At 39.5% G+C, this 23,795-nt stretch overlaps 2 protein-coding genes across 2 annotated transcripts; both read right to left on the bottom strand.

The window, feature by feature from the left end:
• Positions 1-14,188: 14,188 nt before the first annotated feature.
• On the bottom strand, positions 14,189-15,121 carry LOC308505329 (olfactory receptor 1J4-like; the record flags this gene model as incomplete). Its single annotated transcript, XM_081067358.1, has 1 exon — positions 14,189-15,121. The coding sequence occupies one exon, from the start codon at positions 15,119-15,121 to the stop codon at positions 14,189-14,191; it is 933 nt and encodes a 310-aa protein (XP_080923484.1).
• A 7,681-nt stretch (positions 15,122-22,802) lies between these two features.
• Positions 22,803-23,795, bottom strand: LOC308505063 (olfactory receptor 1J4-like; the record flags this gene model as incomplete). The annotated part of the gene is made up of 1 exon (XM_081066715.1): positions 22,803-23,795. The coding sequence occupies one exon, from the start codon at positions 23,793-23,795 to the stop codon at positions 22,803-22,805; it is 993 nt and encodes a 330-aa protein (XP_080922841.1).

Raw genomic sequence — 23,795 nt, 5'->3', positions numbered from 1 at the left:
GAAAGGACAGTGAAAAAAGCACAATCAACAACCGTTGAGCCTAGGAGATGTCCTATCTGAGGTAACATTGCTTTCATTCAATAAATAATGCAAAGATCTCTAGTGAGGAACTCAGTGTGATGTGTTCAGTGGAGCTCAGGCAAACACAACTGAGTTAGTAAATATTTCCTTGGCCAGAGACTTGATGCGTTTGATGAGGGTATGGGACTATTCTAGGGATTACAGGCAGGACATCACCGAGCAGCCAGCCGGCTTATTCCTCATCTCCCTAAGGCTCGGGTTAAAGTGTGAGTCATTGGCATGTGGTGATTGCGGTCTTCCTATCCTTAGGAACTAGTAATGACAGGTGACTTCAGCAAGAGCACAGAGAGATGATGAGCTCCGGTGTACACACACACACACACACACACACACACACACACACACACACACCTTTTTCTGAAGAAGGATGTCTAGTTCTGCTCTGAATTCTATGCTGTAGTCATCTAGCCTCCGGGAGTGGGGACTGTTTTCTCAGCTTGTATGTAGACACCCAGAACCAGATTCATCCTACAAGGTCTGTGATACAAACCTCTCACTGATATCAGAGAAAAAACAACAACCTACTCTTCTCATTTCACCACCTTTGCAATTGGACTAGTGAAGACTCCACTCTACCCTAGGGAAAGGCCCCAAAGGGACTCGGCACCAAACTCTAGGTTAGGGACATGCATTAATCATGTATTAATTGCTCAGTGTATTTCTCGCTCCCTCCAAGACAGATGCCCTAGGCCAGTGGTCCCTCACCTTGGAGTTCAGCAGAATCACCTGGGGAGCTTGTTAAAGATGCAGATCGCAGGTCTACCTCTACAGATGCTCCTTCATGAGACCTGGGACCAGGTATCTCCGAGGCAGATGGTTCTGAGGGCTCACTCTGAGGAAACACTGTCCTTTGGAAGAACATCAGGGTGGATGCCCTAGGAGTGCATCCCAAAGGAGATGCAGAAAGACGTCCTACTGGCCCTTCCCTACCAGATTTAATTTTCCTCCAGTTGTGTCATAGCTTGAGATGAGAAGAGCAGTTTTTCTTTCCAGGGGTATTCCTTTTTGGTGCTGTGCATATAAAATTAATTCAGCTTCATGATGGAAAACCAAATAATGTAGATGGGAAAACAAAGGATAGCGGCAAAGGACTTCACCCTTCTATTAGTTATTTATATCCTTCTAAAATAGTTTTTATTCATAAAATTTTATATTTACATAAATGGGATTTATTTTATATAGTTTTTATAGCCTTATTTTCTATAATAATTTATTTAAAAAATTTTTTATTCATTTCAGGTGCACAAGACAAAGTAATACTTAGACATTTATCATTTATATCCCTCACACTGGGTCAACCCCCGTCCCCCATCCACTATCCCTCTGACATCGCACAGAGTCATTACATTTCCGCTGTCTCTATTCCTAATGCTGTACTCCGCTTCTTGTAAGTATATACATACATATATATACATATACATATATACAAACTTTAGTTGACATTCATTAATGTTCAGCTTCAGGTATACAATGCAGTGATCAGGCATCTACATCATCCCTGAGGTGGTCTCCCAAATGAGACAGGTGTCCATCAGATACCCTACAAAATCTTTATAACATTATTGATTACGTTCCCCAAATTAATTTTCAAAACCCCGTGGCCATCATGTTGTTACCGACTGTTTTCTAATGCCCTCACCTTCCCCCTTATCCCCACCCCTTCGCCCATCTAGTAACCCTCAGTTTTTCCTCTTTGTCTCCAAAACTTTCTGATTATTTCATTCACTTATTCTTTTCTTTAGATTCCGCATATAAGTGAGATCATACGGTATTTGTCTTTCTCTGTCTGACTTATTTCACTTAACATAATGTTCTCTAGGTCCATCCATGTTGTTGCAAGTGGTAAGATTTCTTTCTTCTTTATGGCTGCGTAATGCTCCATTGTATAAATGTACCACAGTTTCTTAATCCAGTCATCTACCGATGGGCATTTCGGTTGTTTCCATGTCTTAGCCATTGTGTATAGTGCTGCAATAAATATAGGAGTGCATAAATATTTTTGAATTGGAGTTTTGGATTTCTCCTGATAGATACCTAGGAGTGGAATTACTAGATCATAAGGTAGTTCCAATTTCAGATTTTTGAGATACCTCCATACTGGTTTCCATAGTGGCTGCACCAATTTGCAATCCCACCAACAGTGCACAAGCATTCCTTTTTCTCCACATCTGCACCAGCACTTGTTGTTTGTTGATTTATTGACGATAGTCATTTTGACTGGGGTGAGGTGGTAGCTCATTGTGGTTTTTATTTGCATTTCTCTGATGGTTAGTGAGGTTGAGCATTTCTTCATATGTCTGTTTGCCATCTGTATGTCCTTTTTAGAAAAATGTCTCTTCGTGTCCTCTGCCCATTTTTTAATTGGGTTGTTTGGTTTTTTTTTTGAGTTGAGTTGAGTTTTTTATAGATTTGTGATATTAACCCTTTATCAGATATATCATTGGCAAATATCTTTTCCCATTCAGTAGGATCCCTTTTTGTTTTATTGATGGTTTCCTTTGCTTTGAAAAAACTTTTTAGTTTGATGTAATCCCACATGCTTATTTTTTCTCTTACTTTCCTTGCGCGAGGGGGTATATCAGTAAAAATCTTACTCTGGGTAATATCTGTGAAGTTTCTTCGTATATTTTCTTTTAGGTATTTTATGGTTTCAGATCTTACATTTAAGTCTTTAAGCCATTTTGAATTTATTTTTGTATATGGTGTGAGGAGGTGGTCCAGCTTCATTTTTTTGCATGTGTCTGTCCAGGTTTCCCAGCACCATTTATTGAATAGACTGTCTTTACCCCATCGTACATTCTTGCTTCCACTGTCGTAGATTAAATGGCCATATAGGCATGGATTTATTTCTGGACTCTCTATTCTATTCCATTGATCTATGTGTCTGTTTTTATGCCAGTACCATGCTGTTTTGATTACTGTAGCCTTGTAGTATAATTTGAAGTCAGGTATTGTTATACCTCCCACTTTGTTCTTATTTCTCAAGATTGCTGAGGCTATCCGGGGTCTTTATGGTCCCATATAAATTTTAGGATTATATGTTCTATTTCTGTGAAAAACGTCGTTGGTAGTTTGGTAGGAATTGTGTTGAATATGTATATTGCCTTAGGCAGTATGGACATTTTAACTATATTAATTCTTCCTATCCATGAACATGGTATGTGTTTCTATCTATTTATATCTTCTTTCATTTCTTTCTTCAGTGTCTTATAATTTTCTGAGTACAGATCTTTTACTTCTTTGGTTAAATTTATTCCCAGGTATTTTATAATCTTTGGAGCAATTGTAAATGGGGTTGCTTTTTTAATTTCTCCTTCCCATGTTTTATTATTGGTATATACAAATGCAACTGATTTCTGAATATTAATTTTGTATCCTGCTGCTTTACTAAATTCATCTATCAGCTCTAATAGTTTCTTGATGGAGTCTTTAGGGTTCTCTATATAGTATCATATCATCTGCGTATAATGATAATTTTACTTCCTCCTTACCAATTTGGATGCCTTTTATTTCTTTTTCTTGTCCGATTGCTGTGGCTAGAACTTCCAGCACTATGTTGAATAGAAGTGGAGAAAGTGGGCAACCTTGCCTTGTTCCTGATCTTAGGGGGAATGGTTTTAGCTTTTCTGCATTGAGTATGATGTTAGCTGTGAGTTTATCATATATGGCCTTTATTATGTTGAGATATGATCCCTCTATTCCCACTTTCTTAAGGGTTTTTTATCATAAATGGCTGCTGGATTTTATCAAATGCTTTTTCTGCATCTGTTGATATGATCATGTGATTTTTATTTTTCATTTTGTTAATGTGGTGTATCACATTAATTGATTTGTGGATGTTGAACCACCCTTGCATACCAGGGATGAATCCCACTTGATCGTGGTGTATGATCTTTTTAATGTATTGCTGAATTCTGTTCACTAATATTTTGTTGAGGATTTTTGCATCTATATTCATTAGAGATATTGGCCTGTAGTTTTCTTTTTTTGTGGTGTCTTTGTCTGATTTTGGGATCAGGGTGATAGTGGTTTCGTAAAAAGTGTTTGGGAGTCTTCCCTCCTTCTGGATTTTTTGGAAGAGCTTGAGGAGAATAGGTGATAATTCTTTTTTGAACATTTTGTAAAATTTACCTGTAAAGCCATCTGGTCCAGGGCTTTTGTTAGTTGGGAGATTGTTGATTACTGATTCAATTTCCCTGGTGGTAATCAGTCTATTCAAGTTTTCTGTTTCTTCTTGAGTTAGCCTTGGAAGGTTGTACGCCTCTAGAAAATTATCCATTTCTTCTAGATTGTCTTGTTTGTTGGCATATAGTTGCTCATAGTAATTTCTTAAAATTTGTTGTATTTCTGAGGTGTCTGTTGTCACTTCTCCTCTTTCATTTCTGATTTTATTAATTTGGGTCCTCTCTTTTTTTAATGAGTCTGGCTAAAGGTTTGTCAATTTTGTTTATCTTCTCTAAGAACCAACTCTTGGATTAATTGATCTTTTGTGTTGTTTTTCTGGTTTCTGTTTCACTTATTTACGCTCTGATCTTTATTATCTCCTTCCTTGTGCTACCTTTGGGCTTATTTTGGTGTTCTTTTTCCAAATCCCTTAAGTGTGAAGATAAACTGTTGATTAGTGATGTTTCTTGTTTCTTTAGGTAGGCCTGCAATGCTATGAATTTCCCTCTTAGGACTACTTTTGTGGCATCCCATAGATTTTGGGTCGTCGCGTTTTCATTTTCATTTGTCTCAGAATATCTTTTGATTTCTTCCTTGATCTCCTGCTTGACCCATTCATTATTTAGTAACATGTTTATTTAGTAACACTCCATGAATTGGTGTGTCTTCCAGTTTTTTTTCCTGTAGTTCATTTCTAATTTCATATCACTGTGGTCAGAGAAGACAATTGGTATAATTTCAATTTTCTTAAATTTATCAAGACTTGTTTTGTGGCCTAACATATGGTCTATCTTGGAAAATGTTCCATGTGCGCTTGAGAAAAACGTGTATTTTGCAGCATTGGGGTGAAATGCTCTGAAAATATCAATTAAATTCAAGTGGTCCAATGTATGATTTAAGGCCATTGTTTCCATATTGATTTTCTGTCTGGAAGACATGTCCCTTGTTGTCAGAGGTGTGTTGAAGTCCCCTACTATGATAGTGTTACTGTTGATCTCTGTCTTTATGTCAGTCAGTATCTGTTTTATATATTTAGGTGCTCCTATGTTGGGTGCATAGATGTTTACTAGGGTTATGTCCTCTTGTGGGATCAATCCCTTTATTATTATATAGTGCCCATCTTTATCTTTTAATATGTTCTTCATTTTAAAGTCTATTTTGTCAGATATAAGTATTGCAACTCCAGCTTTTTTCTCATTTCCATTTGCATGAAATATATTACTCCAACCCTTAACTTTCAGCCTGTGTGTGTCTTTTGATCTGAAGTGAGTCTCTTGTAATCAGCATATACAAGGGTCTTTCTTTCTTATCCACTCAGCCACCCTATGTCTCTTGATTGGAGTATTTAATCCATTTACATTTAAAGTGATTATTAATAGGTACGTAGTTATTGCCATTTTAAAATTTGTAGTTAGATTGTTTTCATCTTTCTTTTATTTACAGAAGTCATTTTAGTATTTCTTGCAATGCTGGCTTGGTGGTAATAAATTCCTTTAGCTTATTCTTTTCTGGGAAGCTCTTTATCTCTCCATCAACTTTAAATGATAGCCTTGCTGGATAAAGCAATCTAGGTTGTAGACCTTTGTGATCCATCACTTTGAGTATCTCCTGCCACTCCCTCCTGGCCTTCAATGTTTCTGTAGAAAAGTCATTTGATAGACTTATGGGAGTTCCCTTGTATGTAACCCTCTGTCTTTCTCTTGCTGCTTTTAGGATTCTCTCTTTGTCTTTAAGCTTTGCCATTTTAACTATAATGTGTCTTGGTGTGGACCTATTTGGGTTTATCCTGGTTGGAACTCTCTGCACTTCCTGGGCTTGTATGTTGGTTTCCTTCATCAAGTTAGGGAAGTTTTTGGCCATTATTACTTCAAATATGTTCTCAATCTCTTGTTTCATCTCTTCACCTTCTGGTATTCCTACGATGAGCATGTTGTTGCACTTGATGTTATCCCAGAGGTCTCTTAAACCATCTTCATTGTTTTTTATTCTTTTTTCTTTCTGTTGTTCTGTTTGGGTGATTTCTGTTAACTTGTCTTCTAAGTCGCTGATTTGATCCTCTGCTTCATCTAACCTGCTGATAATTCCTTCTAGTAAGTTCTTAATTTTGGTAATTGTGTTCTTCATTTCTAACTGGTTGTTCATTATGATTTCTACATCCTTCTTTACTTCGTCTCTAAGCTCCTTAAACAATCTTATCACCAGTGTTCTGAACTCTGTCTCTGAAAGGTTGGTTACCTCTGTTACATTTGGTTCCACTTCTGGAGGTTTCTTCCGTTCTTTTATTTGGGACATGTTTCTTTGTTTCACCATTCTTGCTGACTCCCTGAGTTTGCTTTGATGTGTTAGGTAGATCCCCTCGAGTTCTTAGTTCTTGCTGGGTTATCTTATGTAGCATGTGTCCTTTATATTTGACTTGCACTACTTCGTTCTTCTCTTCTGTGTGTGCTGCAAAGGTGACTCTTGTGTTGTGTATATTGTCCTGTTAAAAAAGATCTTTAATTGCTTTTCGCTTGTGAATAGGTGGGGTTAACTCCTAGGCTGACTTGTTGTGAGACTTGGCTTTGCCCACCGCAGGGTGTTCTGCTGCATGAGGATTGACCACTTAAATGTGGTTTGGCCTCTATGGGCTCTTGTGCCTGTACAGAATTCCATCTGGGTGTGTAACTTGTAGGTCAAACCTTGTAGTACTCTGGTTTGGTCTGGAGTTGGCCTCTGGATATGTTGAGTCTTGTACCTCTTAAGCTGGGCCCTGATAGGGCAATTTCAGAACAAAGCAAATCACTAAGCACAACAACAACAACAACAACAACAAAGAAAAAATCGAATACATTCACATGTAAAAACAACCGACAACCCCCACTCAACATAGGCAAAGATATCAAAGATATAAAGACAAAACAAAACAAAACAAAGCAAAACAAAAAGCAGCGCCAATCTTGGCTTAAGCCTACCAAGTAATCTCCAGGTTGTCCTCTGCTGTACCAAAGAGTCCACTGCCTATTGTGCAGGCAGAGCCGATCACCTGGTGCCCAGAGTGACGTTGGGACTGCAGATTTAGATGCGTGGGGCTGAGGGGTCTGGATGGTAGTTTTTACAGAGTCAGTGCAGTCTCTGCCCTTGCCTGCACATATGCACACTGAGAGTAGCACCACCAGCCCTGTGTCCAGTTCTCCTGATCCTTAGGGCACTTCTTCCGTGTGTGTGTGTGTGTGTGTGTGTGTGTGTGTGTGTGTGTGTGTGTGTGGCAGGTGGGAGATTTCTGAGCTGCTGAAAGCTGGGAGCTGCATCTGTAGCTTACTGGTGATCCCTGGGAATGCCTCCGCAGTTGCACTTGCCCCGCCCTAGGCAAGCCAGAAAGGGTGGCGGCTGGGGATGGAGGGATTTTCTCCCTCCCAGCCCAACCATGTCACACTCTTCCCACAGGCCAGAAAAGGTGGTAGCGGGGGGGTGGAAGAGTCTCTTCTCTCCCAGCCCAGCAAAAATCACACTCTTCCCAGATTCTTCCCTGGGTCAGAGCTGCCTGCCAGTCTTCCCAGAGCCTGAGTACTACAGCTCCTCTGTAATCTGACACTACTCCTCAGTTCAGGGGCCTGTTTAAGTCTCTGGAAGGGAATGGCTAGGATTGGAAGAGGGGGGGAGGGGCCCAGGTATGGAGTCTGTGCTTTGTCCAACCTAGGACCCACCCAGCTGCCCCTTCGGCGGGAGAGATCAGCTGTGGGACACAGGGAAAGAGCCCACCTCCTGGTTTTTGTGTTCTCTGTTCAGTCCTGGGATCCCCTGCGTTTCTGCAGCTGCGGTGCCAGCTGCGTTTCCACAGCCGCAGATGTGGGCTGCGTCCCCACAGCCACAGGTGTGGGCCGCGTCTCCACTCCGCTCCCTTCCCTCTTTCCCTGCTCGCCCAATTTGCGCACCTTCAAGTAATCCTTCCACAAGTCTCTTAGCTGTTCTGCGTGATGAGCAGAGAGTCCTCTGATGGGTTATATGTCCCGTTTGTGATAAGATCCGGAGGAGAACTCAAAAAGTGCGCCCTGCTGCCGCCATTCCTGTGATGTCATTCCCCATACAATAATTTATTGTAATAATATTTGCATTCCTATTTCTATGCATAGCATTATATAGAATACATAAAATATCAATATTATGATGTGCTTTAAAGCTTGAGTCAATCTCTTATTGAATGACACAGAGATTCACTCTGAAACTTTGTTAAACATTGTACTGGGCCTTGAACTTTTCTGTTAGTTATCTGATCAAGGCAGCTTCAGCGTCTCCCAAAACATCAATTTTAATGGACTCCACTGTCTTAGTATCTGCGTGCCAGTGTCTTGCTCCTTTAAAAACAAAGAATCTAAGTTTGAAAATACATATAGTGGAAGTCAAAGTGGAAACATGTGGAAAGTGAAGCAACAAAGCCTGACTGTTTGCATTTACTCATAGCCTAAATTAAAACTTGTAGAATTAAATAAATGGGTAACAAAGAAAAGTTGATATTATAATATTCGACACATATATCAAATATGAAACACCTTCAAATATTTTGATTTCAATCTTCACATCCCAAACAGACTAGAATTAGGGCACTACCACAGCTGTAAATGTCACTCTACCTGCTGGTTATGCACTAATTAGCTTTATATTTATAAAGTGGAGCAAACATATTGCACTTTGCATAGGACAGACACAAAAAAGAGATAAAAAGACGGGAGTAAAAACTTGATTACTGTAATAACAATAATATGGATTGGATGCAAGACAAATGCTATCTTACGGGCTATGTCAAGAAATATGGCAAGTCAAATGAGGACTTTTAGGCAAGAGTTACGTCATATAACAAAATTCTTTCATGTCCTGTCAGGAACTAAAGTGTCTGTTTGTGGGTATAGATATACTCTGATATCAATCAGTGCTTTATAACAAATTTACATTTTATTGTTCATCATGTGTGAAACAATTGTTAAAGTAGTAAAATACGTTTTTGAGTGACATTAGCAAAATTACAAGTCATACTGAAATCCCACCAGGCTTGATGGAAACAAGAAGCCACCAATGGACAAAGGACGTAATTATTTCAGAGCTTTGGCTTCATTTTCATTGAACTATGTAGTCTCAGGTGATGACACAAAGCATGATATGTAGTATCTGATATACGTACGTTATTTATGAAAGAGAAAAGAAAGTCAGGGAAGAACCTCTGGTATTAGAGAATCAAAAAAAAAAAGGAATTTACTGCAGACAGAATTAATCTGAAAATGTCAACATGAACCACAGACTTCTTTATTGCTAAAATAATTTAAGTATTCTCTTGCTTCACTCTCCCCTCTCGCAGAATTCCTGTAAGGTATTATAAATGTGCCTCCCATTACCTCCATGATGTAATTCTTTACACCAGTCTCTTCAAAGCGCAGTTCGTAGATCAGTAGCACCAGCATCACATGGATCATCGTTTGTGCAAAGTTTGGGGTCCCACCCCAGAACTACTGAATAGGAATCCATGGTGGTAGACTCTAGGAATCCATGTTTTCCACAAGTTTCTGGGAACTCTTGTACACACTAAAGTTTGAGAAACTTTCCTTCATGCTTCACCAGGCAAGACAGATGTCCATGAAGGATAGTCAGTACTGATACTAGAGTGGCATTTGTAGGAAAGTTATTACGTGGTCAGAGAGTATGCACTATAATTTGGTTGTGTTTACAATGGAGGCCAGCATGAGCATGTTTTCATAATGATTGTGTATGGGGGTGAAGACATATCAACCACAAGGTGTCGGCAAAGGGGAGTCAGAGGGGTCCCCTGGCCAGTCTTGGTCTCCTCCAGGACCTTCATCTTCAGAGCTATTTTGACAATTTATACCACGGGCAGAGAGTCATACATTTCCTGTTACTTAAGTGACAAGTAGTTTGGATTCTTTGATTTCAATAGATACAAGAAGATGAAAAGAAAGCCCATTAATGTCTGCATAAGAGACTGTACTTGAGTAATATAGCTAATTCTTTTGATTTGAGGTGTGTTAAAGCGTGAGATTACAATCCCAAAATATAAGAGTTTTCCAAAATCTCCTGAAATAAAACAGATAACCCACTGAAGAACTATTTCCCCTGTAAAGCTTTTGCTGACATCCAGGCAGCATTAACTAGTAATAAATCCTCCATTGTGCTACTACCATTTATTATAATTGTGTCGTTGTCACTAAGCCTCAGTTTCCTCAACTGAGAAATACAGATAACAAAGGTATATGCTTCATAGGATTATTGGAAGGATTAAAAGAGATGATACATGTAAAGCTTTTAATATACTGCCTAATACACGATAATCATGCATGGTGATTATTAGAAGAATGGTGATCATTAGGAGAAGTATATTGGAGCACTTTTTACTAGTCATATGCACTTTTCAGTTCACCTGTCTCTAAACTACTAGAATGTTCCCTTCTGTATCATGGACGTCCAGTCTTTATCCAGCTGTGTCTGACCAGAGCTAGGCACACTGATGTCTGACAGAGATTAGGTAACTTGTTAAGTGGCTTTTCAACAACAGAATCTATAAAACAAGGAAAGTCTCACTGTTTTTCTGGTATAACTCCAACTTTTTATCCTTAATGACAAAAATTAAACTTTGTGTAAACTTGAGTTCCCTCCTGATTTCATTTATAGCTTCTTCCTCAAAAACACCTTTGGATTCTAAGATACTAATCAAAACAACACTTGCAGTTTTTTTTTCTTTTTTCTTCAAAATGTAAGTGACTTTACTCTCATCCACATTCCATTTTTCACAAAATAGGATCATTTTTCACTCGTAAAATTCACGTCTGAGTTGAAACTTGATATATGTATATGTAAAATATATTCAATTTATTTATGTGTAATTTATGAACACATATACAACATGTAAAATATATGGAAAAATATATACGTACATATAAAATCCAGAGCTAAAATATAAATGCTGAACCTCTGATTCTGTAATGTTAAGATTCCTTTCCCCTGAGAAAGGTTTGTCTGTTGTTACATTTTTTCATTGTGTTTGTTTTGTTTTGTGTTTTGTTTTGTTTTGTAGCAGTTGTACAAAACAATGTAGTAGTTAGACATTTACACCCCTCACAAAGTGATAACCTCCAATCTACTACCCCTCTGACATTGTATATTATTATTACAATTCTATTAACTATTCCCTATGCAGTACTCCACATCCCATTATTGTATACATATATACAGTTAGGTATGTCTATCTATCTATCTATCTATCTATCTATCTATCTATCTATCTATCTATCTAGATAGATAGATAGATAGACATGTATATATATATATATATATATATATATATATACATGTATATCTATATATCTCTCTCTCTATATATGAAGATTTAATATTACCTTTAACTTTGAGAAGGATACAAGATTGTCAATTGAAGTGTCAATCCTTAGTAGCTTCCAGAAGTATTTGTAAACTATATATAGCTAACTTTGTCCTGACCCAGAGAGATGCTTTATTGGGGAAGGTCATGAGCCAGCCCTGGCATGACTGAGGGAAATACCGCACATAACGTACATACTTCCAAAAAGATTTCTAGAAGTTGTATATACATATGGAAATCAACATGGCACCTACCAGTTGGCTTTCAGCTGTCTACAACCTGGAAAGCCAATCTAGCACGTTAGGTGGTATAAAAAACTTCCCAGTAGGCAGGTGGGCTTGACATTTCTTGAGAAAACTCCACTCAGAGCAATGTCACTAACCCATGGCTAAAAATATGAAAGACTAAAAATATGAATGACAGCGCTGCCTTTTTCGAGGATGGCCCAGACAGGGCCAGGCAGGTGCTCAGGGATCCACACAACAGAACTGCAGTGCAGAGAAACTGAGCCAGGTGCTCGTGGGTGTGTAGGCCAACCAAGGCAGGCTTTGTCTAGACCAGAAAGAAAGGGTCCATCCCTATTTGGTTTTTTTTTGCATCCCAGTTGAGACTGAGCCTGCGACAAAGTGACTCCAGGCCTGAAGTTACATTGGGCAAGGTGGGAGTGGGGGCAATCTTTGTCCTTCCACGATGCAAGCGTGGAAGGCAGCCTCATGAGCTCTTGGTGAGGGGCCACTCTGAATGAACATTAAACAAGTGGGAGTAAGTTACTCCTCTGACCTATTTGTAATCAGACGACCTACCAATTCACTCCTCTATTGCTCAGTAGTCGTTTGTTTCTAAAGTAAGCCAGTGAAGATGTGTTGCTGTATCCCAGGACAGCTGCTTTTCTATGAATGCAGTTATCATCTGCATGCCAGTCTCCCATAGTCACCATAATTCAGGTGTATCTGTGCAAGTTCTGCTCCATAATTCACCCTGGTTGCATAGGTAAGGAAAACTAGTGTTTGATTTTCTTGGTCAGTTGTAATGCTAAGCCAAATTTAGCATTTCATTTATTTCAAAGCAAAACTATATTAGATGTCTTATAGGTTTTCAGTTTACACAGAAGAAGAAATTGAGGTTCAGGGATGTTAATTGCCTGAGGCCACACACTCTGGCAGATACAGTTTGCAATTGGGATCTAGCTTTCACAAATACTCCTAACAGCTACGTGGTGCTGAGTCTCAGAAGTATTTGTGGTCCTGTTTTTCTTTAATTAAGTACAGCCTGAAGAAAGAGAACTATGTGGTCCTTCACTGGATGACAAAGAAGTTAGATTACTCGGGCTCATGATATTACCTGGGGTCACTAAGATGAGAAGAAATGATTTTCAGGAAGACAGATAATAAAAACATTGAATGAGAAAGTCACAAAATTCAGTGGGGGCAACGAAAGTCTCCACTATGGATGCTTTCTTTGTCTTTCTCTTTCTGTATCTGGATTGAGCCTGTGTCTTGACTGAAACTCACACATCAGTAAGAAAGCTTCAGGGATGATTAATCTGAGAATGAACTGCTAATGAAGGTTACGAAGGTGTATAAGATTGACCAGTATCCCTAAACCCAGAAGAAGCTTGAGTGTATATGTAGATCAGCTGACTCACAAAATGGGTAATTTCTGGAGCAATAAAGGGCACTACAGAGTTTCCTACCTGATCCACCACCATCACCACCAGTGGAAACTATGAGAAGAGCACTAAATGGGAGGAGAGAAAAGGAAACCAGATACTTTACAAATTTCCAATTCTGCAACCTTTCTATGCCAATATCTTCCAAAAATTTATAAACACTAATGAATTCCCAGTGTCACCCCAATTGCCTCTCCCCTGGACCCTGGCAACCACCATTCTATTCTCTGGTTCATGAATTTGACTACTTTGGTTTCCACATGTAAGTAAGATTGTGCAGCAGTTGTCTTTCTGAGTCTGACTTATTTCATTTAGCAGAATGTACAAAGTTTCAGTTATGCCAGATGAATAAGTTCTTGAATCTAAAGTACAGCATGATGACTGTAGTTAACAGTACTGTACTGTGTACTGATATTTGCTAAGAGGGAAGATCTTAATTAAAGTCTTCTCATCACACACACACACACACACACACACACACACAAAGTCAAGTCAAATAAAATGGTCACTAGTGGAAATGATGGATTTATTATTAATTAGATTGTGGTGATCAATTCACCATGTATACATATAAAAACATCAAGTTTTAAACTTTATATATATACAGTGTTTACGTGTCAGTTTTACTCCAATAAACCTGTTTTTCAAAAGAACTAATCAATTCCGTGAAAATAAGGACAGACATCAATTCTACTATTTAGTTCCTTAATCTATAGACAAAAGCAATAATCAATAATATCAGAACATATTTCGTGATTTATAATAACAATTGCAAGGAGAAGAGAGAATGATTGTTACAGAATATAATTCAAGTGATCAAATATCACTAAGCACTTATTCCATGCTGGGCTCAAATTAAGGGGCTAGCGTCTGGTGGTAAACACGTCTGTCATAAAGATGAGCGAACGTCATTATGACTAGACTGTTGCTCTGTTGATAAGTTTCTCCAGGGCCCCGTTCATGTCTCTGTTCCTCAGGCTATAAATGAAAGGGTTCAGCATTGGAGTGACCACTGTGTACATCACAGAAGCAATTATGTTGTTGTCACTGGAGGTGTTGGAAGAGGGGAAAAGATAGAGCCAAATAATTGTCCCATAGTACAGAGACACCACAGTGAGGTGGGAGCCACAGGTGGACAAGGCTTTGCAGATGCCCTTGGTAGATGGAACCTTCAGGATGGTGGCCCCAATGCAGACATAAGACATCAAGATGCATATTAGTGGGAGAGTAATAACTGCCAGTCCTGCTGTGAAAATGAACAGCTCGTTGAGGGAGGTGTCAGAGCAGGACAACTTGACCAGGACACCAAGGTCACAGAAGAAATGGCAGATGGTGTTGTCATCACAAAAGGACAGCTGGTCCAGGAGAAGGGTGTGGGACAGGGCATTGGCACAGGAGAGGAGCCAGGACCCGGTTACTAGTAAGATACACAGTCCCTCTCCCATGATGGTCATGTAGTGGAGGGGGTGACAGATGGCAACGTACCGATCATATGCCATTGAGGTGAGAAGGAAATTGTCCAAACCAGTAAAAACTATGAAAAAATACATCTGTGTTACACACCCTGCATAGGGGATGGATTGGTCCTGAGTCAGTATGTTCACGAGCATCTTAGGGACGGTGACAGATGAGAAGCAGATGTCAGAGAAGGCCAAGTGGCTGAGGAAGAAGTACATGGGCGTGTGCAGGCGAGCGTCCAGCCTGATGAGCAGGATGAGGAGCAGGTTCCCCAGCACCGTGGTCAGGTATATGCCCAGGAACAGGACAAAGAACACACCCTGCTGCTCGGGCCTGATGGGGAGCCCCCGCAGGAGGAAGTGGGACACGCTGCTCTGGTTCTCAGGCCTCATGCTGCCCTGTGTCTGCTGGGGATGAAAGGACAGTGAAAAAAGCACAATCAACAACCATTGAACAAAGGAGATGTCCTATCTGAGGTAACATTGTTTCCATTCAATAAATAATCAAAGATCTCTAGTGAGGAACTCAGTGTGTTGTGTTCAGCGGAGCTCAGGCAAATGCAAGTGAGTTAGTAAATATTTCCTTGGCCCGAGGCTTGATGCATTTGATGAGAGTATGGGATATTCTAGGGATTACAGGCAGGACATCACTGAGCACCCAGCCGGCTTATTCCTCATCTCCCCTAGGCTCGGGGTTAAGGTGTGAGGGTCATTGGCGAATGGTGATTGCAGTGTCCCTGTCCTTAGCAACTAGTAATGACAGGTGACTTCAGCAAGAGCACAGAGAGGTGATGAGCTCTGGTGTACAGACACATAAACACACACACACACACACACACACACACACACACACACACCTGTTCCCGAGGAAGGATGTCTAGTGCTGCTCTGAACAATATGCTGAAATCATCAAGCCTCGGGGAGAGGGGACTGGTTTCCCAGCTTCTCTGTAAACACCCGGATACCAGAGTTAGCCGACAACTTCTGTGGTCCTATCCTCTCACTGACATCAGTGAAAATCCAAGAGCCTGGAGGTTACTCTTCTCATCTCAGAAATGGAGAAGTGAAGACTCCACTCCACTTCTAGGGAAAGGACCCAAGGGAACAGGGCACCAAACTCTAGGTTAGAGACGTGCATTAAACATGTGGTAATTGCTCAGTGTACTTCTCACTCCCTCCAAGACAGATGCCCTAGGGCAGTGATCCCTCCACTTTAGAGTTCAGCAGAATCACCTGGGGAGCTTGTTAAACATGCAGATCGCAGCTCTATCACCAGAGATGCTCTTTCATGAGACCTGGGACTGGTTATCTCCGAGGCAGATGGTTCCGAGGGGTCACTCTGAAGAAACACTGTCCTTTGGAAGAACATTAGGGTGGATACCCTAGGAGTGCATCCCAAAGGAGATGCGGAAAGATGTCCTACTGGCCCTTCCCTACCAGATTTCAGTTTCCCCCAATGGGTCATAGCTTGAGATGTGAAAAGTGGTTTTTCTCCCTAGGGATATTCCTTTCTGGTTTTGTGCTTATAAAATTAATTCTGCTTCGTGATGGAAATCCAAATAATGAAGACGTGAAAACAAAGGATAAAGTCAAAGTACTTCACCCTTCCCTCAGTTATTTTTCTCCTTCTAAAATCGTTTTTTATTCATAAAAATTTATGTTTACATTAATGGGATTTATTTTATGTAGTATTTTATAGCCTTCAATTGCTATAATAATTTATTATAAAAATATTTGCATTCCTATTTCTATGCATATCAATATGTAGAATACATACGATCTCAATATTTTGATCTGCTAAAAGTTTTAGTCAATCTCTTATTGATTTGACACAGAGATTCACTTTGAAATTTTATTAAAGATTGTACTATGCCTTGATCCTTCTATCAGTTATCAGGTCAAGTCACCTTCAATATGTCCAAAAGCATCATTTTTTTTATTAGTTTCAGGTGTACAAAACAATGCAACAGTTAGACATTTCGCCCATCGCAAAGTAATACACTCCTTCCCCCAATCTATTGCCCCTCTGACATTGTGTACATATATATAGTACAATTCCATTGACTCTATTCTCTATGCTATACTCCATATCCTGTGACTATATACATATTAAATCATAGTTGACATACAATATTATTCAACTTCAGCTTCAGGTGTACAGTGCAGTGGTCAAGCATCTAAACCATCCATGACGTGGTCTCCCTAAAAAGACAAGTGCCCACCTGACACCTTACAAAATCTTTACAACATTATTGATTTTATTTCCCAAACTGTCTTTCATTTCCCCTTGGCAATATTGTAGTTACCATTTATGCTGTCTGATCCCTTCCCCTTCTCCCTTACCCCCAGCCCTCTCCCTTCTCACAACTATCACTTTTCCCTCTATATCTCTGACTATTCTGTTTACTTCAAAAGCGTCAATTGTAATGGACTCCATTGTCTTAGTATCTGAGTGCCAGTGTCTTCCTCCTTTAAAAAGACAAGAACCTAACTTTGAAGACACATGAAGAGTAGAAGTCCAAGTGGAAATTGTGGAAAGCGAGGCCACAAAGCCAGGTTGTTTTCATTTACTGGTAGCCTCAGTCAAAACCTGTGAAATGAAATAAATGAGTCATAAAGGAACTTAGGTATAGTAATATATGACAGCTACGTCAAAGAGCAAACTCCTTCAAGTGTTTTGATTTCAGTCTTCACACCTGAAAGAGATAGGCTTAGGGCACTGTCACAGCCTGATTGTCACTCTACCTGCTGGTTATGTACTAATTAGTTTTATATTTATAAAGTTGGACAAACATATTGCACTTACCATGAGGCAGATGCAAAAAAAGATGAAAAGATGGAGTAGAAACATGATGACCATAATAACAATAATATGGATTTGATTCAAGACAAAGGCTGTCTTCCGGGCTCTGTCAAGTACATGGCAACTCAAATGAGGACTTTTAGACAAGAGTGACATCATGTAACAAAATCGTTTAATGTCCTGTCAGGAACTCAAGTGTCCCTTTGTGGATGTACAGATACTCTGATATCAACCAGTGATTTATAACAAATTTACTTTTTATTGTGCATCTTGTGTGAAACAATTGTTAGTTAGGAAATATGGAAAATAGGAAAATAGGAAAATATGTTTTTGAGTGACATTAGCAAAATTACAAAATCCACTAAAATCCCATCAGGCTGGATGGAAACAAGAAGCCACCAATGGACAAAGGATGTAATTCTTTCAAAGCTGTGGCTTCATTTTCATTGAACTATGTAGTCTCGGTTGATGATACAAAGCATGATATGTAGTATCTGAGATACGTACGTTATTTATGAAAGAGAAAAGAAAGTCAGAGAAGAACCTCTGGTATTAGAGATTGAAAAAAGGAATTTACTGCAGCCAGAATTAATCTGAAAATATCATCATGAACCACAGATTTCTTTATTACTAAAGTAATTTAAGCATTATCTTGCTTCACTCTCCCCTCTCGCAGAATTCATGTAAGGTGTTATAAATGTGCCTCCCACGACCTCCATGATTAAATTTATTACACCAGGTTCTTCAAAGCACAGTTCACAGTTCTGCAGCACCAGCATCACGTGGCAGCATTGTTCATGCAGATTTTGGGGGCCCATCACAGAATTAATTAATCGGAATCCATGGTGGTAGACTCCAGGAATCTGTGTTTTCATAAGTTCTTTGGGAAATGCTGTGCATACTAAAGTTTCAGAAGCTTTGCTTCATTCTTCACGAGGCAAGACAGATGTCCATGAAGGATAATCAGTACTGATACTAGAGTGGCATTTGTAGGAAAGCTATTACATGTTCAGAAAGTATCCACTATAATTTGGTTGTATTTACAATGGAGGCCAGCATGAAGCATGTTTTCCTAATGATTGTGTATGGGGGTGAAGACATATCAACCACAAGTTGTCGGCAAAGGTGGGGGTGGGGACAGCTGGCCAGTCTTGGTCTCCTCCAGGACCTTCATCTTCAGAGCAGTTGTGACATTTTATACCATGGGCAGAGTCATACATTTCCTGTTACTTAAGTGACAAGTAGTTTGGATTCTTTGATGTCAATAGATACAGAAAGATGAAAAGAAAGCCCATTTAGTCTGCAAAAGAGAGTGTACTGAAAAAATATAGCTAATTCTTTAGATTCTGATGTGTGTTAAAGCCTGAGATTATAATCCCAAAATATGAGTGTTTTCCAAAATCTCCTGAAATAAGAGATAACCCGCTGAAGAACCATTTCCCCTGTAAAGCTTTTGCTGATATCCAGGCAGCTTTAAGTATTAACAAATCCTCCATGGTGCTACTACCATTTATTATAATTATGTCATTGTCTACAAGCCTCAGTTTCCTCAACTAACAAATACAGATAACAACAGTATATGCTTCATAGGATTATTATGAGGATGAAAAGAGACGATACAGGTAAATCTCTCTTTTTTTTTAATAGTCTTATTTTATTTTATTTTATTTTTACATCCCTCACACCGTGAACCCCCCTCCCCCCATCCACCACCCCGACCTCACACCGAGCCATCACATTATACACATAAAATTATAGTTGGCATTCATTAATGTCCAGCCTCTGGTGTACAATGCCATGGGTAAATCTCTTAATATAGTGCCTAGTATGCAGTATTCATGCATAAGCTAGTGATTATTATTAGTAGCATATTAGATCACTTTTTACTACTCATACATACTTTTCAGTTTACCTGTCTTTAAACTACTAGAATGTTGCCTCCTGTTGCATGGATGACAAGTTTTATCCAGCTCTGTCTGACCAAGGCGAGGCACACTGATGTCTGACAGAGATTAGGTGACTTTTTAAATGGCTATTCAACAACAGAATCTAAAATATAAGGAAAGTCTTACTGGTTTTGTGGGATAATTCGAACTTTTCTATCCTTAATGACAAAAATTAAAATTTATGTATGCTTGAGTTCCTTCCTGATTTCATTTATAGCTTCTTCCTCAATAAAACCTTTTGGATTCTAAGACACTAATCAATAGAACACTTGCAGGTTTTTTTTTTCTTTTTCCTTCAAAATCTAAGTGATTCTAACTCTTTAGTATTTCCTGTCATCCACTTTCCATCTGTCACAAAATACGATCATTTTTCACTCGTAAAATTAACATCAGAGTTGAAACTTGATATATGTATATATAATATATATAATTTACTTATATGTAATTTATGAACATATACATAATATGTATAATATATAGAAAAACATATACATATATATAAAATCCAGAACTAAAATATAAATACTGAAGCTCATGATTCTGTAATGTTATGATTCGTCTCCCCTGAGAAAGGTCTGTCTGTTGTTACATTTCTTTATTGTGTTTTGTTTTCTTTTGTTTTTTCAGTTTCAGCTGAAAAATGTAATAGACATTTATACCCCTCACAAAGTGATAATGCCCATCCCCCAAGTTACTACCTCTCTGACATCGTATATAATTACTACAGTTCTATTGACTATTAATTATGCTGCACTAAACATACCATAACTACATATAAATATATATATTTATGTATATGTGTGTGTGTATACATATTTATAAAGCATTGTTACCTTTAACATCGAGAAGGATACAAACTGGTCAATTGAAGTGTCAATGCTTAGTAGCTTCCAAAAATATTTGTAAACTATATATAGCAAACTTTGTCCTAACCCAGAGAGATGCTTCATTGGGGAAGGTCATGAGCCAGTCTTGTCATGACTGAGGGGAAATACCCCTAATAAAGTACATACTTCCAAATGGATTTCCAGAAGTTTTATATGCATATGCATATCAATATGGCACCTACCATTTTGTTTTCCACGGTCTACAACCAGGTAAATTCAATCTAGCAGGTTAGGTGGTGATGAAACACTTCCCAACAGGCAGATGGACTTGATATTTCTTGAGAAAACTCCGCTCAGAGCAATGTCACTAATTCATGGCTAAAAATATGAATGACAGCGCTGCCTTTTTCGAGGATGGCCCAGACAGGGCCAGGCAGGTGCTCAGGGATCCACACAACGGAACTTCAGTGCAGAGAAACTGAGCCAGGTGCTCATGGGTGTGTAGGCCAACCAAGGCAGGCTTTGTCTAGACCAGAAAGAAAGGGTCCAGCCCTATTCGGTTTTGTTCTGGCTCCAGGTTGAGACTGAGCCTGCAAAGTGACTCCAGGTCTGAAGCTTCATCGAGCAGAGTGGAAGTGGGGGCAATCTTTGTCCTTCCACAATGAAAGCACGGGTTCTCATAGGCAGCCTCATGAGCTCTAGGTCAGGGTCCAATCTGAATGAACATTAAACAAGTAGAAATAAGCTACTCCTCTCATCTGTCTGTTTGTAATCTGCCCACCTACTAACTCACTCATCCATTGCTTCATAGTCATTTGGTTCTAGTTTAAGCCAGTGAAGATGTGTTGCTGGATCCTAGGACAGCTGCTTTTCTTTGAATGGGGTTATCATCTGCATGCCAGTCTCCCATAGTCACCATAACTCAGGTGTATCTGTGCAAGTTCTGCTCCACAATTCACCCGGCATGCAAAGGTAAGGAAAACTAGTATTTATTTTCTTGGTCAGTTGTATGCTAAGCCAAATTTAGCATTTCATTTATTTCAAAGCAAAACCTCAATTTCTTCTTCTGTGTAAACTGAAAATATAGATACACAGAAGAAGAAATTGAGGTTTTGGGAAGTTAATTGCCTGAGGCCACACACTCCGGCAGATAAAGCTTGCAATTGGGATCCAGCTTTCACAAATACTCCTGACAGCTACGTGGTGCCAAGTCTCAAGTATTTGTGATTCTGTTTCTCCTTAACTAAGTACAGCCTGAAAAAAGAGATTTATGTGGCCCATCACTGGATGACAAAGAAGTTAGATTACTAGGGCTCATCATATTACTTGGGGTAACGAACATGAGAAGAAATGATTTTCAGGAAGACAGATAAAGAAAAGATTGAATGAGAAAGTCACAACATTCAGTGGGGGCAATGAAAGTCTCCACTATGGATGCTTTCTTTGTCTTTCTCTTTCTGTATCTGGATTGAGCCTGTGTCTTGACTAAAACTCACACATCCGTCAGAAAGCTTCAGAGATGATTGGTCTGAAGATGAACTGCTAATGAAGGTTATGATAGTCTTTAAGAGTGATCAGTTTCCCTCAAACTCAGGAAAAGCCTTGAGTGTATATGTAGATCAACTGACTGAAAACGGGGTAATATTCAGGAGCAATAAAGGGCACTATAGAGTTTCCTACCTGATCCACCACCATCACCACCAGCAGAAACTATGAGAAGAGCACTAAATGGCAGGTGAGAAAACGAAAACAGATACTTTACAATTTCCAATTCTGCAACCTTTCTATGCCAATATCTTCCAACAATTTATAAACACTAATGAATTCCTAGTGTCACCTTAATTTCCCCTCCCCTCGGCCCCTGGCAACAACCATTCTATGGTCTGCTTCTATGAATTTGACTTATAAGTGAGATCACATGTAAGTGAGATCGTGCAGTAGTTGTCTTTATGAGTCTGACTTATTTCACTTAGCAGAATGTACAAAGTTTCAGTTATGCCAGGTGAATACGTTCTTGAGATCTAAAGTACAGCATGATGACTGTAGTTAAAACTACTGTACTGTGTACTGATATTTCCTAAGGGGTGAATCTTAAGTGAAGTCCTCTCACCACGTGTACGGTAAAATAAAATGGTATCTATGTGGAGGTGACGGATGTATTATTAACTAGCTTGATTTTGGTGATCATTTCGCCACGTACACATATCAAAACATCATGTTGTACTCTTTAGACTATAAATATATAGTCTATCTATGTCAACTTTACCCCAGTAAACCTGTTTTTGAAAAGAACTAATCAATTCCCAGGAAAAAAAAGAGAGACACAATTGTACTAACTCTGTAGTTTCTTAATCAGATAGACAAGAGCTGTAATGAACAATATTTCAGAATTCATAATTTATACTAAACAAATGCAAGGAGAAGAAAGAATAATAGTAACAGAATGTAATTCAAGTAATCAAATATTACTGAACACTTATTCCATGCTGGCCTAAAAATTAAGAGGTTAGCATCTGGTGGTAAACGCATCTGTCATAAAGATGAGCAAATGTCATTGAAGCAACTGTTGCCTTGTTGATAAGTTTCTCCAGCGCCCCCTTCATGTCTCTGTTCCTCAGGCTATAAATGAAAGGGTTCAGCATAGGAGTGACCACTGTGTACATCACAGTAGCAATTATGTTGCTGTCACTGGAGATGTTGGATGAAGGTAAAAAATAGAGCCAAATAATTGTCCCATAGTACAGAGACACCACAGTGAGGTGGGAGCCACAGGTGGACAAGGCTTTGCAGATACCCTTGGTAGATGGAACCTTCAGGATGGTGGCCCCAATGCGGCCATAAGAGATCAAGATGTATATCAGTGGGAGAGTAATGCCAGCCACTCCTACTGTGAAAATGAGCAGCTCATTGACGGAGGTGTCAGAGCAGGACAACTTGAGAAGGGCACCAAGGTCACAGAAGAAATGGGAGATGGTGTTGTCATCACAAAAGGACAGCTGGTCCAGGAGAAGGGTGTGGGACAGGGCATTGGCACAGGAAAGGAGCCAGGACCCGGTTACTAGTAAGATACACAGTCCCTCTCTCATGATGGTCATGTAGTGTAGGGGGTGACAGATGGCAACATATCGATCATATGCCATTGAGGTGAGAAAGAAATTGTCCAAACCAGTGAAAACTATGAAAAAATACATCTGTGTTACGCACCCTGCATAGGGGATGGATTGGTCCTGAGTCAGCATGTTTATGAGCATCTTTGGGACGGTGACAGATGAGAAGCAGATGTCAGAGAAGGCCAAGTGGCTGAGGAAAAAGTACATGGGCGTGTGCAGGCGAGCGTCCAGCCTGATGAGCAGGATGAGGAGCAGGTTCCCCAGCACCGTGGTCAGGTACATGCCCAGGAACAGGACGAAGAACACACCCTGCTGCGCGGGCTTGATGGGGAGCCCCCGCAGGAGGAAGTGGGACACGCTGCTCTGGTTCTCAGGCCTCAT

This window comes from Rhinolophus hipposideros, assembly GCF_964194185.1.
Source record: "Rhinolophus hipposideros genome assembly, chromosome: 11".
Classification (NCBI taxonomy): domain Eukaryota; kingdom Metazoa; phylum Chordata; class Mammalia; order Chiroptera; family Rhinolophidae; genus Rhinolophus; species Rhinolophus hipposideros.
Note: the sequence above shows the minus strand (reverse complement) of the source record. Positions and strands in the feature narration are given on the sequence as shown.